Below are 21,996 nucleotides of genomic sequence, written 5' to 3'. Positions count from 1 at the left end.
GTGACAGTGACATCAGCTCCCCGCTACCCTCCATGACTGAAATTCTTGTTGTCTCGTACCAGGGCCTCAGCACTCAGGGTGCCCCCGCAGCTTCACAGGTCTCTCACTGGGCAGTGCAATGGAAATGCAGCCATGTAAGACACAGAGAAACTTTTTCATGCTGTTTACTGTATGCATTTTCACAATCTTTTGAGAACCAAGATTATTTCTGTACAGGAAAGTCTGATTATGCTTGTTTAACCTGATAATTTGATAATGTTGTTGCAGTTACAATAGTCTAAGGCAATAAATAAAGCAAGATTTATTGGGAGAAGCAATACCTTTTACTAACCAGCTGATATGGCTGGAAAAATAAAGGTGATTTTGGGCACATGAAGTCTTCTCAAGGTCATGCTCCCAGAGCTGGGGCACTGTTTTTAGTTCCAGTGGTGACATATTCCAGCTGAACTAATAAAAGACATTTCACTTCTCCCCAGTTCTTGCCTTGTTTAAAGGAAAATACCTCTGATGCTACTGGCATGTTATTGCAAAAGGCTTTGTGTGCTCTGTTGAAAATATCACCCAAAACAACAGAAAATTAACATGTTAAGTCCTTGTTTCTTCTTTACACACCATCAGGCAGGGGTACAGCTTCATTTTACAGTAATTTTGTAGCACTGCTTAAGACTTGCATCAGTAGAGGGCAGACAGATATTTCTTCCAGTGCTATTCTCTCTGGTTCAGCTTTCCTCTCACCCTCCTTTCCCCTGAGCTGTCAGGCACCAGTGGATCGGGTGGAGCAGGCAGGGATGGCAGGAAATCACACGGGCAACTTCCCTCTAGCCAGGATTTCTTCAGTTGCCATGTTTTTCAAAGTGTGAAGGCAATGCAGTGCACCTGTGAATCTGCCTGTAGAGCTGGCCTAGTACCAAGTTCAGAATTACCAGAACTAGCATTTCTGCTTTACAGTGACAGCAGGGAGTGCCTTGTTCCTGGCCCCTGCTGATTTCACCTCAGGGCTGCACTGGATTAGCATTCCATGAGGAATTCTGTTCTGTGGAGTCTGTAGCCATATAGCTCTGTGCAACTTCCACGCTGTATGAATCCCCTGGATTCATGACCTGGATTCAAAACCCTGGAAAAAGGATGGCAGATTGTTGTTATTCACCTCATGTCTGCCCACAGAACACTCCAGAGAACAAAACCCAAGCAGAGGTGGTGTCCACCCTTCCCTGCACTAGACTTCCTGGATGGAATGAGGCAGGCTGATAGAGTCAGAGTGGATCTGACCTCCTTCTCTCCACATTTCGCTTGCTGCACTTTAGAGAGGAGACAAAGGGAGAAGCCTGATCAACATGATTCACATGTCAAGCATCCATAATAGTACAACGAGCTCCAGCTGATTAGTGCCCCAGAGAGTACTGAATTGGGAGACTGGGGTGGTCTTTTCATGGCCTACGTGAAAGAATTTCTTGGCAATGGTTCCAGCAATGGACTTTATTCAGCACTGTTGGCTAGAAAACTTGTTGGAGTCTCTAGGCAATCTTATAACCCTTTCACTTCACAGCCTAATTTAAAACATTTGTGTGTATGTGGTGATTGGCAATAAAATACAGAAAAATCTCAGACTAGAGGAAGTATAGGCTTTGTGGGTTCTTCCCTAGGACCCACCCATCACTGACACATCTGGGATACAAAAAGGAAGAATGACAGCACGGGTCAGGTTTCAGCAGTGTCATGCACCATGAACTCATGGCAAATTTGCAATAAAATTCTTAGAGAGAAAGACATTTACCTTAGCAAAACTGTTGTGGCCAAAGTAAAGGCAGCTGTGTGAAGGAGGATGTGAATGTATGTGCTACTAGACTTATAACTGGGTGCTTACAGTGATCAGTTCTTAAGGAATATATTTGCAATAAACTGATATAACCCAACCAGGTATTAAAACTTGCATGCTATTTTTATGTAAGTTTATTTCTGTTTAGTTGGCAGCTGACTGCTTAAGAGTTGATTCCCTATTTGCTTATTATTTAAACAGTATTTGATTCAAGTATCTGTCATTTCTAGTTCCACTGTATCTCAGAAGATTTTGAGCTGGAGAACAAGTACTTTAAGATGAAACCACCTCCTTCAAAACCAAACCTTCTTGCACAAAGCTACTTCTTAATTTCCAACAATTCAAAACTATTTCTTTGATAAATACACTGTTTTCCTAGACAAATCAAAGCAGCTGCATTTGCAAATTCTGTACAGTAGGTGAGCAAGTGCTTATTGTTAATTGATGCTGTCTTTAATGAAAGTAAAAGTCAGCTTTTTAACCTATGAGGGATAGTCTATTAACTGGCAAGAATATGTAGTATGAATAAGCATTGGAACAAAAGGGATTAATATAGTTAAATTTTGTCTGTACCACTTGTACTTTGTACCAGCTGCAAAAGACTTAATGCTGAAAGAACCATAATGACCTGAGATTTCAAGGACATTTTGTTTCCAGAGCATAATTACTGCAGCAATGCCAGGCATGGTAATGGATCACTTAGCACTGTATGATTTTTCTTTGAACTAAATCCTTCATGTATCGTAAAATAGCAAGAGAAGAAAAGTGTTACCTAGGCTTCTGCTAAGTCAAAATGCCTGCTGAATTTGTAGAGTTTGGCAATAAATGTAGATGTTTTGTAGACTGCCAAGAAACCACATTGTACTCAACACAGAGTAAATAATAGCAGAAGCAAATAAAGAAAAAATCAGGTAGTTATCTAGGGAAAAAAAGCCAAACTCTTCCCCAAGCCCCCCAACAACACAGGAGAAACTATCCCTGTCCCAGGGAGCACATCCCTAGCTTGGTTCTGCTTGCTGGCAAAATAGTTCTCATCAAGGCTGCATTTTCCTTATGTATTTTGCTCATGAAAACTGATGAAGCACTTAGTTTTATACTTTCCAAATGAGGGATTTGCTATGGAAACAGTAAGACCCAAGAAGCCAATTACCCACTAATGATGTTTTTATGTGCCTGCTATTCAGATTAGAGTGAAATGTAAGGCTCAGCTTAAAATCTAAAGTGCCTTGCTCTAGAACTTTCTTTTTCCATGCAAAATCAAAACTTACTAAACAGAGAAAGCTATTTATATACCGTTTAACTATTCTGCAGAAATAAAAGGTGGACATGCACAAGGAACATGCTGAAAGAGCAGATGGCTGAGAGGTAAGTAGATTTTTGTCTTCAGTGCAAGAAAACCAAAGTAATCTTGATTGCTCTATTTTTATTGACACTATTGCTTCACTATAGAATAACTGAATAAAAGAACCGATACTACTTAGAATATTATTTGAAACAGTTTGCTATTGAATTAATTTGATTGTAATGTACTATTACAAATGAAAAAATTAAACAACAAACCCAAAGTCAAATATGTGTAGACTTCAAGGAAACGGCAGGGCTGTGAGTACAGGCAGTACAGCAACACTCAGGAGGTAACAAATGCTTTAAGAACATTCAGTATTTTTATTGTAATTTTATTTGGAAAAGCAAGACCTTCAAGTCACACTTTGTTCAGTATCCATTGACAGATCACAAATACTGATTGCATGTGGTGCAATACAGTTTAATCCTCCATTAATCCTTCTTTAAGGCTGTCAGGAAAACAAGCTCATTTTCGGTGTCACATTGTCCCTGGCAATTGTTTATCTCGGGGGAGAGAGATGGAGCTGGGAGGAACAGCGGGCAGCGCCTTCCGTACGCTGAGGAGCGGCACCGAGCCGGGCACCTCTCTGGGTGCTCCTTCTGCCGCCCGGGAAGCGCGGAAAGTGGCAATTTCATGTCAGGTGCTTCAAAATACTCAAGCAGAAAACAAACTAAAACTCGTATTATTGCGCAGAACTAGGGGAAGCAGGAAACCCGGGAATTTCCCAAGCCCCTACGCGCACTGCTTCTTCCAAGCAGAGTCCGCCTCAGCGGGGTATCATGGCGCAGAGCCGGTGGCGGCTCGGCCATCCCGAGTCGCTGGCGCTATTGGAGCGAGCTCTCCTGGTTCCTGCTCGCTACTTTCACCCTCGGGGCCGCGTTCCGGCGCCGGGCCCTGTCAGGGCGCGGCCCCCTCCCGGCCCCGGTCCCGCCCGCGCAGCCGCCGCGCCCCGCCCCGCTCGGAAGCGCCGCCGTGACCCCGCTGACGCGGGCGGCGGGCCCGGAAGCGGCGGGCGCGGGACCGGACCGGGGGCAGCGGCGTTGGGCGGCCGAGCGGCCCCGGGAGCGCCCGGCGCCGCGCAGGTGCGACGGACGGGCCCGCGCCGGGGCAGCGCGGGGGAACGGGACGGGAACGGGACGGGCCAGGGAGGCGGGCGCGGCCATCTTAAGCGCCGCGGGACCGCGGCGTCCTCGGTGCCCCTGCGCTCGGTGCCGCTGATCCCGCTCGGGCCGGCCCTGCCCCGCCCCGCCCCGCCCGGCCCTGCTCTGCCCTCGGCGGGGGACGAAGGCAGCGTCCCCGGGGCAGGGGCGGCGCGACCGCTCGGCGGGGACAGGCGCGGTAGGGCCGGGCCAGGCGGCCCGGGGGGGTCCGGCCCGGCCTGGGGAGCAGCTGGGATGGCTTTGCCCTGTTGGGTGAAACGGAAAGAGAAGGAGCTTCGGTGTAGTAATAATAACAACAGTGCACGCCCGGCCCGGCGTGGGGCGCAGGCTAAATGCGGCAGGGAGCCGAGCGAAGCCAGCCCGGCCGCCGCCTTAGAGCTAATAATAGGTGGTGTCTGCTCGCTGGCTCGCAGCAGGTTGTGCCGCGGTCTGCAACGCAAAGAGAGCTTAGTGATTTAATTAAAACCTCGGTTACACCGATACATAAAACTAACAGTGAAATCTAGAAAGGGTTATTAAAAATGGAAGTAATGTTTAAGTGCTAAGAATAATTTTTATCATAATTCTTTTGGCAGAGTATGAAATTACTGTTGCATGTTTTCTTAAGGTCCGGAGCAGAACCAAGTCTTCACGGGAACTCTTTGGTAATCACCTATGAAGCTCCTGATCCTGAAGTTGCATTTTTGCAATGAAGAAAAGGAGACGGCTCGCTGCAAGTCTAAATGAAAAGGTTCATCTTGGCCATGAGAAAGATACTTCAGAACAGATTCTTGTAGTGGACTGTGCGCAAGAAATTGTCTCCAAGTCTGCAGAAACAGCTTCTGCAGATCAGCTCGAATCTTCCCGAGAACTTTCACCATCACCAGAGCAAAGAAAGCTCCTAAGCTCATTGCAATATAACAAAAATCTACTTAAATACTTAAATGATGATAGGCAGAAACATCCATCGTTTTGTGATTTACTCATAATTGTAGAAGGAAAAGAATTTAGTGCTCACAAAGTTGTTGTGGCTGTTGGGAGTAGTTATTTTCATGCCTGTTTGAGCAAAAATCCGAGCACCGACGTTGTCACGTTAGATCATGTAACTCATTCTGTCTTTCAACATTTGCTTGAGTTTCTTTACACTTCTGAGTTTTTTGTGTATAAAAATGAAATTCCATTAGTGCTGGAAGCAGCAAAATTTTTAGATATCATAGATGCAGTGAAGTTACTAAATAACGAAAATGTTTCCAGTGTACAGACTGATGTGGTTACTGATGCACCTAGACCAGTAGAAGCACTCAGTGAACTGACAGGTAAACTATTAAATAGTCATCAGTGCACTTTTTGTGGTCGAAGTTTCTGTTACAAGAAGTCCTTAGAGAATCATTTGGCTAAAGCCCACCGCCCCCTTTCCCTGGAACAAAAGCATGGGTTAAAAATGGTTGAGAAGGCCAGCTTTTCCACTAGACGCTCCACGAGAAGCCGTAAGTGTCCAGCTAAGTTCGGTATCAGTGACAATGAAAGTGGTGATGCCTCTGACAGCAACTTGGAAAAAGTCAGTTCTGACAAGGAGACATCTGAGAGAAGTGAATTTGAAGACAGTGAAAGTGAGTCCAACGTGGATGAAGATGGGCAGGAAGAGGAAATGTCCGGTGAAGATTCGGAATCTGAAGAACAAAGCGAAAAGGAACAGAACGATGCTGAAGAGGGTTCTGAGGCAGTTGACTCAATGGGGAATATTCCTGAAGGCTTAGCTCCAGTCATCATTCAAAGCAGTAGCAAAAAGCTACTGCAGTGTCCCAAGTGTGACAAAAAGTTTGATCGAGTAGGTAAGAGCGAGTCAGGTTCATCTCCTTCATGGTGGTGCTGTTTGTGTGGGAAATAAGCCAAGTTTTTCCTCTGTCCTGGAGAGTGAATATAAGAATTTCTGATCATCTCACTTGATCCAGTGTGCTGCTATTTTCTTGAAGTGTACTAAGTTGTTATGTCTGTGGTTGCTAAATAGTTTAAATAGATTATCTGAGCACATTATTTTAAAAATCTGCAAGTACTACATTTATTTCTCTTCCACTGCTCTGGATTCTGGTTGTTAGCATATCTGCTGTGCAGAAATAAATGGCCTGTGAGTATTTAGCGTTGGAATGGTACATTTTGGTTCTGCTCACATTGGAAGCCCTTTTCTCTTTGCACTTTCATAACTTAGAATTCTAGTTCTGTGCTCAAAAAATCCGTGACAAGCATGCATTACAACAAGTGATACATAAAGTATTTCTTTATAAGTTTGTATTACAATGGACAATTGACTTATATGTTAAATTTATGAGCTGCAGAAGCTCATAAATTTACAGTACTATACAGCAGCATGCATGTATGTTCTGCAGAGAAAAAAGTAAAATCTAGTACAAAGCAGAGAGGCTGCTATTGACTCGAGGTAGATTTATCCACAGGACAGAATTTTGTCCTCAGAAAAAACATTGGCAAACAGAAGAGGGAATACAAGCCATGTGAAAGAAATGAGACAGTAGCATTTTTGTTTCTGGTAGTATGTTGGGTCCCAAACACAGATAGGGTGCAAGGGTTTGTGTCTTTCATTCAGTGTTCTGCTATTTGAAAGTACCTTAAGATTACCGGTTTGTTGTGAGGCTGTTCCCTGTTCTGGAATGGTACTCATGATCAGTGTAGTGAAAGAATAGGACTGTAATTTGCAGTATTTAAGATCTGACTATGCTGTAGGTTTGAACAAGAGTGACTTGTAACCCTTGCACAAACTTGTAGGAAGATGAAAGTGTTCGGAGAGACCTTGGATCAAACACATAGGCGAGCACTGGGCAGTTTTCAGTGTTGTAAGCCAGTAGGGATCTTTGGGTGCGTGTGGAGGGTACTTAGAGCTTGACTGCATGTGAGAGAGATTATAGAATCAACCCCAAACATGCCTGTTGCAGGTGATACTTGTTACAGTTCATGCTAACAGATTTGACTTTGTTGTCCAGGTAAATACGAGAGCCACACCCGTGTCCACACTGGTGAGAAGCCTTTTGAATGTGATATCTGTCACCAGCGCTACTCCACCAAGTCCAACCTGACAGTGCACAGAAAGAAACACTCCAGTGACACTGACTTCCATAAGAAGGAGCACAAATGTCCCTACTGCAATAAGCTCCATGCAAGCAAGAAGACCTTAGCGAAGCACGTGAAGAGGCAAGTATGACATAATGTGTCTGGCATTTCTGAAGAAGCATTTTTTTCGTTTTAAAAGTGAAGATAAGCATGTATATAAACACAGCATGTTCTGCATTATTTTTATAACTATATCTTCAAGTAACTGCCTTTTCAAAGGGCGTGGGGGTTAGCAGTATCACTTAACCTGCAGTAAGAAATAGCTGTAGGGCTTCTATGGGGGTTCTGCCAAAAGGTTTTATTACAAATTTTAGAATCTTTCAGATGAGCTAGCACAGTCAGAACATATCAGGCTTAAAATTTACCTGACTAGTTTTAATTTGAAGGTAGAGTAAAATACCTTCTTTAATTTTAGGTGTCGGTGCTTTACTGTTGATGATAATACCTGTCTAAACCATTTCTGATCAGATTATTTTAGATAAACAATTTATGGCAGGTCTAATTATAAGGTATTACTATTTACATACTGCCTTTTTCTTTTCTTTGTAAATCTCCATAAGTTGAAACTGCCTTCTGTCTGATCAAATGTTGTATAAAGTTCTATGCGAGACCATAGCCAACACTGCTTTCCAGTTACTTGTGTCATTAGAATTGTTTCAGCATCAGTATTCTGTTCTGCCAGTGTGGTGAGCAACTTCCATGACATATAAAGCTTAGAAATAGGTATTTAGTATTTAGATAATCTTCATCTTGGAAAGTTCTGGCTACTTTCAGCTTCTTTCTCCTAGGTTTCATCCAGAGAATGTACAAGAATTTCTTTCTATCAAGAAGACAAAGAGTGAAGGTTGGAAATGTGATGTAAGTAATCCTTCAGAACTTTTTTTTTGTTCTGTACAGTTTACCTTCTGTGAACTTTAATGAAAATCTGGTATGTGTTTCTGTGAAGTCTCAGAAAGCTTTCTAGGGGATGGTTTTCCTCTAAGTGATACATTTCCTATGTCTGCTGATCTAAGGGCTGAACTTTGTCTATATGTACAGCCTCTGGTCAGATAAATAATCCCAATTTGAATTCTAAAATAGTTAGAGGCAGTATCTTTTCAAATACATCAGTTTACAGATTATTAGACTTGAGTGTTATGAGTGCTTTAAAACCAGTATTTGCTTTCCTGTTAATTACACATAACAAACACTGACCATAAAGTGTACTGTTACAGGAAGGATCTCTCAATTGTGAGGAAGATACGTGTTAAATATGAAACACTTTCTCATTTACCTGCATATGCATGTCAACAGAATTGTGAATTTGTGCTAAATTTATCTCTAGTTGTAAAATCACAGAATCCTTTACTTGATTTTCCTCTGAGAGGTATAGGTATGAAACTACATCTGATCTAAAAAGGAATTGTAGCATTTCCATTCTCTTTGTGTATGCTGCCAAATAATGTTTTAAGGTTTCAGATGTGGGGTTTTGTTGTTCCTATTTTTTTAAGGGAATTGGTTTTCTTTTTGTTTTTTAGGGCAGCTGTTTTGTTTGTGCAGACTGCTGTAAGCTGCAGTATGTCTATAATATTAGGGGCTGTAACATAATTATAAACCTTGCTTTATTTGGGAACTTTCAATTGTAAACATACAGTAGGAGTCTGGGAGATATCAGCCGTAGGAATTTGTATTGTTCATTGTGCAGCTGGTGGGATGGTGGTTCAAGGTTATTACCTGGTTCATCAAAGGGTGTTATCTTCCAGGTGAAGCTGTAATGTGTGAATGTGTTACAGATTTTGTTTGTTACTAGATAAGAAGCATTTTAATGGTGAGAATCCATTGTGCAACATTGTTGACATTCTTTTCTGGGAAAGTGTGTTACCAGATGAGTGGTTTGATAAACTCCACTTCCTGGTTTGTGGGTTTGTTTTTTAAATTGAACGTTGTAAGTAGAAATTTTTAAAGAAGTGAGCTGCTGCTCCTGTGCCGCTCGTGTGCATTGAAAATGGACTTGAATTAAAAGCAGGTAGAATTCCAACTTTTACAGCAGTTGGACATTGAACAGGACCCTTGGATGTTGTGCTGTGAGTTTGTTTGTTCATGTGGTGTGTTCTGAGGGCCAAAGGTGCCACAGATGTAAGCTGCAGGATTCACTAAGGTTATTGGTTTATGCTGTAATCTGTCTGTGAACAACAGGATTTGCTGACCATATTTTAATCCTTGAGGAATATGAGCAAATTTGCACAAACAGTACATATTATGGAAAAGCAAGAGGGCTATTATACTTTATACAAATGTGGATTTTCTTACACCTATATTTAACATTAATGAGTTTTTAAGCAAATAGAGCTGCTGTTTTTGATTTCCTTATTCATGTGTGCTCTGTGAAGCTGATTGCAGGAGTTAATGTGTGGGAGTTGTAGTGCTCAGCTGAGCTGTCATAAACAACAGCAGGAGTCTCACAGGGAAACATGAGCACTCTGTGTGTTGAAGCATAGGATCCTGATGATAAATTGTAATACCTGGTTTAAATGCCTGAGTTGGAGTTGTGGATTCAATTCTATAATTGTACTGTGTGCTTATTTAAGTCACTACTAGTAATTCTTGAACATTTTGGTTTTGGTTAATCTCAAAGCAGTACTAAAAAACGCACATAATGTTAGGCTTCTGATGGTCCTGTAGCTCAATGTATTTTGAGCTACATTTCCTTGTTGGTATTGGCATTTTCTCTTTAATACCTGCTGTCAGGGAATTTCCCAGAGGAAATAAAGAACAGGTATGACTTTGGTTCTACAGTAGTTTATACTACAGCAACTTTTACCACAGTCCAACTAAACTGTTTCAGCATCCAAACCCAAGCCAAAACTATTTGCTTTTTTTCCAGTGGTTTATTTTTGACTCAGTTACTGTGTTGAAACACCCTAGGAAGGGAGTCTGGGAAGTGCTGCAGTCAGTAGAGAGAAGGGCTGGGGAGGAGGAACATATACCTGCATGCAGGAGTTGCCAGTAGTTGATTTAGGCTGTCATGGATCTGCATCCTAATCTATACATTACAGTTCACTATGGTTTTTGTAGAGAACAGGTTGGTTTTGATGTTGAGTGCAAGGCTTTCCATACTGACGTAGAGGTTTTTGAAAAATATGTGTTTAATCTTACATTGGTGCAGAGAGCAGATGATATAAAGTTTTATGAGTTTATGAATAGGAGAAGAATCTGGTTATAATGGATGTATCTTTGACAAAGTGTGGTATCATTTCAGATTTGTAAGAAATCTTTCACTCGAAGACCTCACTTAGAAGAGCATATGATCCTTCACTCTCAGGACAAGCCCTTCAAATGTACCTACTGTGAAGAACATTTCAAATCCCGATTTGCAAGACTGAAACATCAGGAAAAATTCCATCTCGGTATAGAAACCTCCTTCTGACATGTAAACACTAGATTTAAAGTAAAGCATTCCCCCACCATTTTATGTCCTGGTCAGTCTGGTTTTCACCTCATCTCCTTTTACAATTCTCTCTTCCACTTTTGGGGAAGAGTTGTTGGAAGGTTTTTTGTTGGTTGGGTTTTTACTTTTGTGTTCAGCTGTCTTTTTGAGGCATTCTCTTGTACCCAAAAAAGTCAGAATTTTGGGGAGGAAGAAGAATGAAGGTTAGTTTGATTTGAAAGTTTTTTGCACAAAATTGATTCTCAGCTAGGGAGTCAGATTCTTCCTGAAGTTTTCAAAAGGCCTCTTCCTTTCCTCCTGAAGTATTCTGCAGACTTTTTTTATACTACTGATTACTTCTGCTGGGTAGGAGCTAGATGGGTGATAAGAATTTCTTCTTCAAGTGGTCTAAGTGGGCTTAATTGTTTTTGACTATGAATTTTGAATTTTTGCTTTACTGTCATGAAGTTTGCCAAAATGCCAGATCTTAGAAGTAACTTAGCAGAAAGCTCACAAAATCTAAAGTATGCTGACTGTACTAAAGATGAACAATTTGTTAGACAAAAGTTTTGCTTTGTAAATTGATGAGGGTTTTCAAAAGTAACCAGTCTGGGCTTGTTGTTTATTTTAGCTGTCAGTCAATCCTGCTCTGTGTGTCTGTCTCCCTGTAGGGCCTTTTCCTTGTGATATTTGTGGCCGCCAGTTTAATGACACAGGGAATCTGAAACGCCACATAGAATGTACTCATGGGGGAAAGAGGAAATGGACATGTTTCATCTGTGGGAAATCCGTCAGGGAACGGTAAGGACTTGGCTGACTACCTGAACTTCAGCAGAACACAGCAATATTTGGCATCCTTTGGTTGCTGTTGAATACGCTTGGAGTTTTTAACATAAAGGAGACCATTTCAGAGTGTTAGTGTGTTAAAAGGTAGTGGGAGAGCCAGAGGTAGCATTGGATTTTCTGATCACCTCTAAAATTAAGGGTGACAGCTGTAGGTAATTAATTATGAAGTGCAAATATATTAAGAAAGTCTTACCTCTCATTCACTTCACTTAAGTTTCTTACTGTTAAGAAACTTAAGTTTCTCTGTTGTGCAAAAACATCTTGCAATTTTTTTTTTTGAAAGATGTTTTCTTGAATGTATGTTTTCCAAATTTTAGTGTTTTCTTTCTTTCCTGATACTGTTTCTAGACCCAGTTGGTTCAGTAAATAGGTTGCCAGACTGTTTTTGTATGCATGTGTTAGTGTGTATATCTGAATTTATACAACCATTCAGATCTATTGTGATCCATCACAGTAAGAGAAATTGAGAAAATGATAGTATGTTTTTACTTTTTCACTAAGGGATATTGCTTAAAATTAAATTTTACTGGCTTTGTTAAACAGAACAACTTTGAAAGAACATCTGAGAATTCACAGTGGAGAGAAGCCTCATCTTTGCAGTATTTGTGGGCAGAGTTTTCGTCATGGAAGCTCTTACAGGTATAGATCTTTATTAAACAAGCTGGTAAACTGTTTTGCCTATTTGGTGATATATATGCATTCATGTTATTGACATAATTCTTTGTAATGTATATATGTTTGATGTACTCCACCTCTGAGAGCATCAGTAAATGTTCTAAACATCTTTCCGTTTAAAAAATATATTGCTAATGCGTCAGAATTAATTTAATTTGTAATACATTAGTGGCTTAAACACAAAAAAAAACCTACAAAGTTGAGATTTTTGCACATATGAAACTTTTGTGGTTTTGTTATCAAACAGAAAATAAGCAGAGGACTAAAATATCCCACTAAATTAATTTCACATAAGAGAGCTCAGCTCTCTCTTGCTTTCTAAGAACAATTCAGGTGCAGTTCAGCTGAAGTTACTTCCTGATACTTATGTGAAGCAATAAAGACTGCATTTTCTGCTATTTTGCATTGAATTAGCAGTACAGATTGTTTTAATGGAATTGTATTTTATGGCCATGTTTATGACTCAATATGCAGACTTCATCTAAGAGTGCATCATGATGACAAGAGATATGAATGTGAAGAATGTGGGAAAACGTTTATTCGGCATGACCATCTGACAAAACACAAAAAAATACATTCAGGTAGGTATTTTCTTTGGAAGTTGGCTTAAAAATTACTATTTTGAAATAAAACCAAATAAAAAGTTAATGATGATTTTTTTTTTCAGTGCATGCAATGTTTTAGGCCTCATAAAAGTCCCTGCCATTCTTTTTAAGGTCTGCTAAAGCAGAGGTAGTCTTACATGTTTTAAAGGTTTAAAAGCCAAATGTTTCCTCCCTGATACCATAGAAAGCTGAGGGACAGTCAAAAACATGTAACAATGAATTGCTTTAACAATCATAAATACATAAAGCAAAAGTGAAAAAGGAGGATTTTTTAATGATTCCAGATTTCTTTTTTTTAATAGCAACTGTGAAACATTATTGCCACAACACAGAAGAAGCTGTCAGAGTCTCTGTCAAAGTTTGTACACTGATCACTTCAATGCAAAGAACATCAGAGAGGTGTTTCTGAAATCTCTCTTGTGGGAAAGAGGGAAGGAAGGCTGAGGGAATCAGCCCTATGAACAGATGGGGATGATCAGGAAAAAGAAAAAAAAAAATCTGTTGCTCTGAGAGCAGAAAGGTTATCAAATGCATAGGAAGAGCAAAGTTCACCAGTGACTTTTTCACAACAGGATCCAGAGGAAACATGACCTTCTTGGAGGCAAAATACTTTCTAGGCAGCATGGAAGTATGAAAGTGATCAGAGTCTAAACTTCCTGAGTCTTTATGTGAAAGACAGCTTCTTTCCTGGTGTTTGAAATAATAATAATGTCTGCTATGAAATAAAGAAATCTTTGAAAACTCCAAGTACAAAAACAAAAACCAAAAAAAACAAAACAAAACAAAAAAAAATCCTCTTTTCTGCTCTATTTGCTTTTCCCCCTCTAGAAAGTTACATTCTTTGACTGTCCACACCCCTATTTACATGAGAAGAAATATTCTGCCACTTTGTGGAAGATCTCAAGATGACTGAAAAGCATCATGATACTCTTAAACAACAGCATAAAACAAAAAGGTAACTATGTCCATCAGGATGATTAAAATGATAAATACTGAGGTGTAATTTTAAATTATACAAATTAGTAGCTGAAAATAATTGGTGTGTTTCAATTAGCTTCCCTTTAAAACAGCTGAATCATTGAAGGTACCCTGTTTCAGGTCATAATGAAGAGAGTACATTCCCAGTCATTCACTTGTACTCCCATGCAGTGAGTGTTTGGGGAAGTATCTCCTGACTTGGAGCACAAAGTTCTTTGCAGGAATCACATGGACTAGTCCTATAGAGAAGTGGTAACATCATTACTCTGATAGAACCACCATGCTTCCTAAATTTTCTTCTTTAATAAGAGAATCCTTCTCCAAGTGAGGTGTGGAGGAGCTTGATTAGCTGAACTTTGGGAATATGATTATAGGTCATAGACATTTAAAAAGTTCCAAAAAGATTTAACCAAAATGTATTGCGTTTTGCCCTTGTAGGTGAAAAAGCACATCAGTGTGAGGAATGTGGAAAATGTTTTGGCCGTCGAGATCACCTCACTGTTCATTATAAAAGTGTTCATCTAGGAGAAAAAGTTTGGCAGAAGTAAGTGTGGGGTTTCTACAACTGCATAAATGCTTCTGTACTACAACTGATTTTGTTGGGACTTGGATGTGTGAGCAGAATTCTGCTTATCTGTGTGTTTGTCATGCTTGTACCTCAGACTTCATAGAGATATTATTTCAGTTTGAAGGGGATGTCAGAAAATTGTCTCCACAATTTAAGCTAGATACTTCATTTGTAGCACAATTGAGTAAATAAAAGCATTAAAAAGGATCAGATTTTAATTTGTCACATATCTGTGTCAGTTTTGTTCTTAATTGATGGTTTGCTGTAATACTCTCATTGCAGACTAGTTAAAACTGAATTATTAGTCATCATGTAAGCACAGGGAGAATTATCTCACATTTAAGGTATTTTAGAAGCTGGCAGCAGATTAGTGGCTCTGAAAGGAGGTAAAAACTTTGAAACCCAAGTTGTGTCTCTACCTTAAACATGCAACAGGGTTTTAAAACTTTGGAGTTTTAAAAATAAACCTCTCAGAGATTTGAAATAAACAGCTCTGGTTGTTTTTCAAATGATGTGTTTTAGCTCATTAGTGTTGTGTAGAAGCCATTAAAGATACGTCTTACAAGTACAGTACATTGCTTATTCTTTTTTTTTCCTTTTGAAGGCAGTAGCCTTCCTAGAAATTTTGCCATTCCTAGAACCTTATTTATGTCCTGATTCTGTCAAAGTAAAACCTTCTTGTGAGTGTTGGGCAAAAAAATGCTGCATAAGGCGATTTGTGGGGTTAAAAAAGAAGTTGTAGTGGCTTTTGTTCTTTGAGTACTTAAGTGTATCCCGACAGATAATAAAATTGAATGTTGAAAAGAATCTAATTGACCTTATTGGTATGTAGATGCCAGGAAATAGGAACATAAGTGAGGAAATTTGGAAAGTTTGGTATTTAGCTATTTTACAGCTAAAGATTTCAGAAGGGACTGTGGACATAACTTTACTGTTAGTTGGTTACAAAAAAAATAACATGAAATGTCTTTTTTTCTTTAAAGATATAAAGCAACGTTTCACCAGTGTGAAGTCTGTAAGAAAGTTTTTAAAGGGAAATCCAGTTTGGAAATGCATTTTAGGACACATTCAGGTAAAAAGAAAATAAACCCCAACTAAACCACAAAACATGTAGGGATGTATTTTTATGCATCAATAATGATTCAGTGATTTTATTCATTATGGTTGTTGAGCATTCAGGATGAAAGTAGTAGAAAGCAGCGAGATTTTATTCATTCTCATATACTGGCCATTCCTGAATGCTGTTTTATGATTGTTTAGCTGGAGTACTGATAATCTCAGCTCGGGTTTGTGGGGCACTTTCTGCACCTCCTCTTTTAGTTCACTGGTATGTGTGTTCTTGCCAAATTTACCCACACCTTCTAAATGTTTCTGTGCTCCAGAGATTACTGCATTTCAAGTGCTAATCTGAAAAAGGAGTGAACTCCCTTTGGAAAGGGCTATGTCCTTTCTCTTTGACTTTGTTTGTCCTGCCTTCTGTTTAGGAAAATCGTTGTCTTTTGAAATGTATAGAGGTCATTTAATCCCAGTATCATAGCAGTTAAAAGACCGTTCTTTTTAATTTAGTTTGTAATTTAACATAAGTCCAGAGTACTGAGAGAATTGTATGTAAGGAGAAGAGTATGCCAATATAACTTCTAAACAAATTCCTGATGACTCTCTTGATTCTGAAATTGATGCTGAACTTAGTTTGTCTTCAGTAAAATTGTCTCACAGTAGGTCTTGATGCCATAATCCATGGAAGGTATTTCCATATTTATGTGTGATTTGATGTTACTCAGAATAACTAATGGTGACTTCTCTATCTTTACAGGTGAGAAGCCCTACAAATGCCAGATCTGTAATCAGTCTTTCAGAATTAAGAAGACATTAACAAAACACATGGTTATTCATTCAGATGCTCGACCCTTTAACTGCCAGCACTGCAATGCAACATTTAAACGAAAAGACAAGCTGAAGTATCACATTGATCATGTTCATGGGTCTAAGGCTGCAGAAGAGGCATTGGCATCTTCTCCAGAGGAAAAGCTAGTGTCCTTACCAGTGCAGTACACCTCTGATGACAAAGTTTACCAAACTGAGGCTAAACAGTACGTGGAACAGTCCAAAGCATATCAATCAGAAGCCAAAACTTTGCTGCAGAATGTATCCCCAGAAGTGTGTGTGCCTGTGACTCTGGTCCCTGTCCCCATGGCAGAGCCCCAGGCAGAGCTGGTGCAGCACAGTGCTCAGTCCCACGGCATCCTGCCCCCGCAGCCCGAGCAGCCGGATTATCAGCGAGCCACGGAGCTCTCCTTCCTGGAGAAATACACCCTGACTCCACAGCCTGCAAACATTGTTCATCCTGTGAGGCCTGAGCAGATGCTGGATCCTAGAGACCAGTCATATCTTGGAACTCTACTGGGGCTAGATACAACTCCCACTGTACAGAATATTTCAAACAACGAACATTCGTGATCAGACCGTAACATTCCACCGAATTTACAAAGCCATCGGCCACCAGAAGGCTGATATGGCAATGAGATTTATATTTTATATTTTATTTGGACTCATCAAGTCTCCTGCATAGTTTTGGGAAAACAATTTGTTTACATAATATTTGAACATTTAGGCACAATTTGATGCATACGGAAGAGTGTTTCTTGTGATTTTAAGAGTTTTTAAAAATCTTATAGATGGTCTTTTAAAAATAATGCTCTGAAATATCTTTTAAGGATAGTGGCTGAAAATGTAATTACATATCTGGCTATTAATTTATAAAACTTGTTTGCCTTTCTGCATCTCACTTTGAGTTAATGTTTTAAGTGGAATAGAAAGCATTCTAAAAGAATAAGGAGTATTTAAAATTCATAAGAGTTTCTAAGGGCAGGCAGGGCTATGAAACACAAACTTTGAATTATGTTTCACACAGAAATTAATATATAATTTTCTTGAACCTGAGGCATTTTTGGAGGGTTTTAAAGGTGGCTGGACTGTGGAGCCTAGCCAGTGAACACAGGCACTAGGTTCTTCTGAAGTAAAGTATCTTATGATACTTTATGAAGACACTAAACAAGGTGTTCAATCATCCCCCTGAGTACAATTAGGCTGCCTAAATTTGGCCTCTTAGTTCTTCTTTGATCTCTAATATTGAATAATGTGGGAAGAGCTAGACAGTGGTATTGTCAATTTTCTACACTTAGTTCTATATCATTTTAAGACGCATTTTTTTCTTGCTTTTTCAATCTTCTTTGTCTTCTAAAGTGTACCCCGCACTCTAACTTTGAAAGAAATGGCAGTATTTGCAAGGTCATTTTAAAACATGAACAGTCACAAAGGGTTGGCATGGTTGACCCTTGCTAAAGCAGAAATGATATCAGGGTCCCACATTACTGTGCCCATTTTCAGGTTATCTGTGATTGAGGAGAAATTTAAAGACTGTTCCAGAACAGTATTTAATTTCTATTTAAGAAAAAAAGAAAATCAGTAATGCTAAATCTCTTGTGAGTTGCTAATTAAATTGTTTTGTTTCTCACTTTCTTGTACTGTGTTTATAAACCAAAGTTAAACTCTTGAGAGTATTTTATGTCTAATTATTTTTAGCTCTTTCTTTACTAGACATAAGGGATTTTTTTCAAAAAAACCCATTTGGAACTACAAGTCTGGTGTCACCATGAAATCTAGTATAGTTTAACCTAATCAAGCTTTCTCTTTTAAGTGTACTTTAAAAATAATTACTCTGTGTTTGTATGGTGAATATGATGCCAAAGAAAGTATCTGAAGTAACTTTATAATCTTCATAATTCCTCTCAAGAATTGTATAATAAGATATCCATCTTACTAAGATGAGAATTAAGATTGAAATTTTCCTCCAGTTTTCTGTATTCTTAAATTATTATCTGAAAGAATCTTTAAAATGGGAAACTGGATTTATGTGTATTGTTATAACTGTTAAATTTATTCAATGAGCTGAGCACAAGGGAGTTGTTGTGATAAGATGGTTGGTTCTCTTATCACAGTTCTACAAACTCTCAAGTGGCACAGATCATTTGAGATTGTATTCAGATACTTTGGTGTTAGATTCTATTAATCATCTATTTCAGTGTTGAGCAGTTTGCGGGAGAGGGGCCAGAACTGCCTAAATGTTCATATTTTGAAGCTTGTACCCTAATGGATTCTTAACCTAAACACACCAAAGATTTCTGTTAGCTGTTAAATAGTGGCAGAGTTATAGAATTGTGTTACCAATATTTAAATAGGACTTAGCCAAAGAAGCACAATAGAAGTCCTAAACTTTAAAAGTTCAGTTTCTAAAACAGGACTACATATGTTTAACTGTTCTATGTTTGTATCTCTAAAGTAAAATTTAGAGCTGTGCTCTGGGAATGTTCAGACTGACATGCTGTAAATAGATCTGGGAAGAAGCTGAAGACTAGCAAATACACAGCAATAACAAGGCCATTGAATGCCACCTTCTGAAAGGACACTATCAAGTACCACCCTTTCTGCTTTCTAACTCCACCTTTCATCTCCTTTCAAAATAAAACTGTTTCTGTCATCTTCACACTCCATGGCTTGAAAATGGCTGCTTTATGTGTACTTTTCAAGTCTACATGTGTGTATCATATATACTATTCATGTGCAAATGAAACATGATTTCTACTGCATTTGTAATTGTACTGTTGAAAGTAACCCAACATCAGTGGTGTCAGTGCAGTGCTCAGACTAAAAGCCTAATTCTTTGTTATTTCTTGTCTTTTCTGTCCTACAGTAGAAATAACTATTGTGGGCTTTTGACAAAACAGTAGCTTCAAAGTGGTTGGTTAATAATTGTTTCTTTTAAAGTCCAGTCTGTTTGGAAGGCACTCTAGGAAAACACTGAAATGGAATTTGGAGCATATTTACTTGATAATGTCCTTTTAAAAATTCTTTCATGATTGTGCCTTTTATATCTATTCTAAAGAATGGCTTTTTTCTCTAGTTGAGTTGTTACTCAGAAAACATTAAGGTCAATAACTTTCAAAGGGCTCCATGTTTGTGCATGCCCAACAAGAAATGGACTATAAAAGGACTCGTTTTTGAGAAAAACGAGTGTGCTCTTTGCTGTTTGGGTGACAGAATTACTAGTCATTCCTGGAAAAAATTACCTGCTAGTTCTTTGGTGTTCTTTTGTTTGCAGATAACCCTCCTAGTTAATGTTTGTACCTGCTGGTCAGGCTGGATCATTGCCAGTTGACAGTGAAAGACAATAGGAAGGCTTAAATGCTAGATACATAGTTTTTATTTTTATTTAATATCATGAGCTATAATTTGTATGGCTTTACATCTACTTAAAATTCATTTATGAGCAAAGTAAATTTTCATGGGCTGATACTTTGGTAGGTGAAAGTATCTGGTTTCTGCTTGATAGAAGGTAGTCCCTGGTAGGAGGACTGGGGTTGAAGGGCAGAGGTCTGCACCTCACAGCTTATGGGCTGGAACTCCTCAGTGTCTGCTCCCCCCGTTCAATATGTGCTCATCAGAGGGTGTGGGTGCTGTTGATGTGGAGGGAGCATTTACAAAAAATGTTTTACCAGGCAGTCCCTAGATTAGTTGAGTGTTTATTGCTAAAGAAGGAAGAAGCAGGTGTCTCTTAAAAAGATCTGTAAAGAGCGTTTAGTGGCACATTGCAAAAAGTTGATCTTTTCCACATGCTGACCTTTGGGGAAGAAAAGTGGAGTCTGTGCTGGTTCTCCAGACTGCTGTGTGATTCTGAGAACTTTGTGCACTCGTTCTGTTCAAACATTAAATTCTGTATTTTTTTGCTATACAAATTTCTGGTTGTAGACTGGCTTACTGCCTTTAATTCTTTCAGTGGGTCTTATGTTCAGTTTATTTATTTGTATTGGAATTTCCTCTTTGAGCACTGACACTTTTCTTAGAGAGGTGTATTCCTCATGGGTTCTTTTCATGCTGAACATCCGCCATTGTAATGGTGAAGATATTTTTCTGTTAGGCAGTGGTTTTCTTAAAAATATAGTGCTACTGTTGTCTGGATTATAATTCCAGGAGTTGTTCCTAAAGATGGGTCATGCTAGACCACAATGACAAAAGATGTATTTGGTGTCATCAAAGAGCTGAGCTTATTTCCCTCTAACAAATGTGGAAGAGCCTCCAGAACTGAAGAACGCTTCCAAGGAGTCGCCTCGCAATGTGCTCGATCAAACAGGAAACGTGTTATGGACTGCTAAGGAATAAATGACCCCAAATTTTAAAATTTAAAGTAACTTCTCTGTAGGAGTTCATGAATGTAGCATTATGAGTGAAGTTTGTTGTAGATGAAAGTGGGGTTTTTTTCCCCTGATAACAATAAAAAGGATGTGCATTTTCTCTGTGTGGGACGCAGAAGCATACCTGATGCAGTCTGTGTGTTCCCCATGTGCCTGAGGATAAAGGGAAGCAGAGTGCATTTATCTGTAGGTCCTTGTTGTCCTGGGGGATCTTGCTCTACAGCACAGTCTCAAAACAATTTGGTTATTTCATCCTGTGCATCCAACAATGTCACTGGCAGAATGTAATGCAGGGCGGTCACCTTGCTTAAGGCCAAAAGGGTCTTTTTCATGGTTCATTAGAAATGTTTTTGTTTAAAAGGTTTTGATGGATTAAAGATAAAAATGACAATTTTTTTGAATCCCCCATAATCATTTTGGTCATGTTAAATGTTGGTCCTTTTATATGAAAGAATAGGATGAAAAGAACTCAATATTTTGTCATTCATATATTGAGATAATGTGTTTTAAATGTGATCTGTACAGGCTGGTATTTTAGATGGAAGTCCTTAAAGTTGTCTTTTTAGGGGAAATCCTTTGCTGTAAGGAAAAGTTAGGAAGTGTACTGTAAATGTGGAAGTACTCAGTCCTATGTGTAATTTTGTTTGCTATGGAAAAGTAAAGTTCTTTTGTCTTAACACTGTGTGCTTCACAGGATTTCTTGCAGGGGTGCTTGTGTTAGCTTTGATTTCTGCCCCTTTTTGTTTTCCGGCAGCATGAAAATTCATTATTTGGGTGTCTTTCAACGTTCATGAAGGGGAAACAGATGAGGCCGATGTTCTCATCGGTATTGCGTGTGTCTCATTCTACTTTTGGCTTTAAAGTGTTTTGTAGATTAAATCTTTGTACAACCCCCGTGGGTTTAGCCTGGCTCTGGGTGTGTTTCGGGCGCGGTTCGGAGCGCTGTCCCCTCGCGGCCGTTGCTCTCGCCCTTGTTTTGTTTCCATTTTGAACCCTCGGAGCCCTCATGCGCTGCGCTCGCGGCCCCGCGAGCTCGTGCTGTTTAAATGAAGCGCCGGGCGCTGATTGGCGGACAGGCGAGGAGGCGGGCTGGAACGGGCGCGAGCCGCGCTGCGATTGGCTGGGAAGCAGGAGGGCGGGGCTATCCTGCGCGGTCCGCGCGGGGATTGGCGGAGCCGTGGGTTTGAACGCGCGAGCGGCGGTTGGCGCAGTGCTGCCGTGCAGAGCCGCCGCTCCGCGCCTGCCCGGCC

The 21,996-nt window shown here is 39.7% G+C and overlaps 1 protein-coding gene across 3 annotated transcripts; it reads left to right on the top strand.

Moving 5' to 3' along the window:
• Positions 1-3,165: 3,165 nt before the first annotated feature.
• On the top strand, positions 3,166-21,423 carry ZBTB41 (zinc finger and BTB domain containing 41). Of its 3 annotated transcripts, none has more exons than XM_036387841.2 (11): positions 3,166-3,181; positions 4,929-6,132; positions 7,294-7,501; positions 8,209-8,278; positions 10,659-10,806; positions 11,498-11,627; positions 12,216-12,311; positions 12,822-12,928; positions 14,369-14,474; positions 15,482-15,570; positions 16,312-21,423. In XM_036387841.2, exons 2-11 carry the CDS (start codon positions 5,010-5,012, stop codon positions 16,953-16,955), a joined length of 2,721 nt encoding a protein of 906 aa, XP_036243734.1. In that variant the 5' UTR covers positions 3,166-3,181; positions 4,929-5,009; the 3' UTR covers positions 16,956-21,423. The 3 variants fall into 3 exon arrangements, with proteins under 3 accessions (XP_036243734.1, XP_036243731.1, XP_036243732.1); XM_036387838.2 differs by lacking the exon at positions 3,166-3,181 and adding an exon at positions 4,163-4,243; XM_036387839.1 differs by lacking the exon at positions 3,166-3,181 and adding an exon at positions 4,227-4,243 and having other exon boundaries at positions 4,897-6,132.
• The last annotated feature ends 573 nt before the right edge of the window (positions 21,424-21,996 follow it).

This window comes from Molothrus ater, chromosome 9 (genome assembly GCF_012460135.2).
Source record: "Molothrus ater isolate BHLD 08-10-18 breed brown headed cowbird chromosome 9, BPBGC_Mater_1.1, whole genome shotgun sequence".
Taxonomy (NCBI): Eukaryota; Metazoa; Chordata; class Aves; order Passeriformes; family Icteridae; genus Molothrus; species Molothrus ater.
The sequence above is the reverse complement of the archived record's forward strand: the minus strand, read 5'-3'. Positions and strand labels throughout refer to the sequence as shown.

Excerpts from the sequence above, each read along its gene's own strand:
- ZBTB41 (XM_036387841.2), top strand. The coding sequence starts at position 5,010 with ATGAAGAAAAGGAGACGGCTCGCTGCAAGTCTAAATGAAAAGGTTCAT. Across the intron at positions 12,929-14,368 it reads ACACAAAAAAATACATTCAG|GTGAAAAAGCACATCAGTGT; the intron begins GTAGGTATTTTC and ends TTGCCCTTGTAG. Across the intron at positions 15,571-16,311 it reads GCATTTTAGGACACATTCAG|GTGAGAAGCCCTACAAATGC; the intron begins GTAAAAAGAAAA and ends CTATCTTTACAG.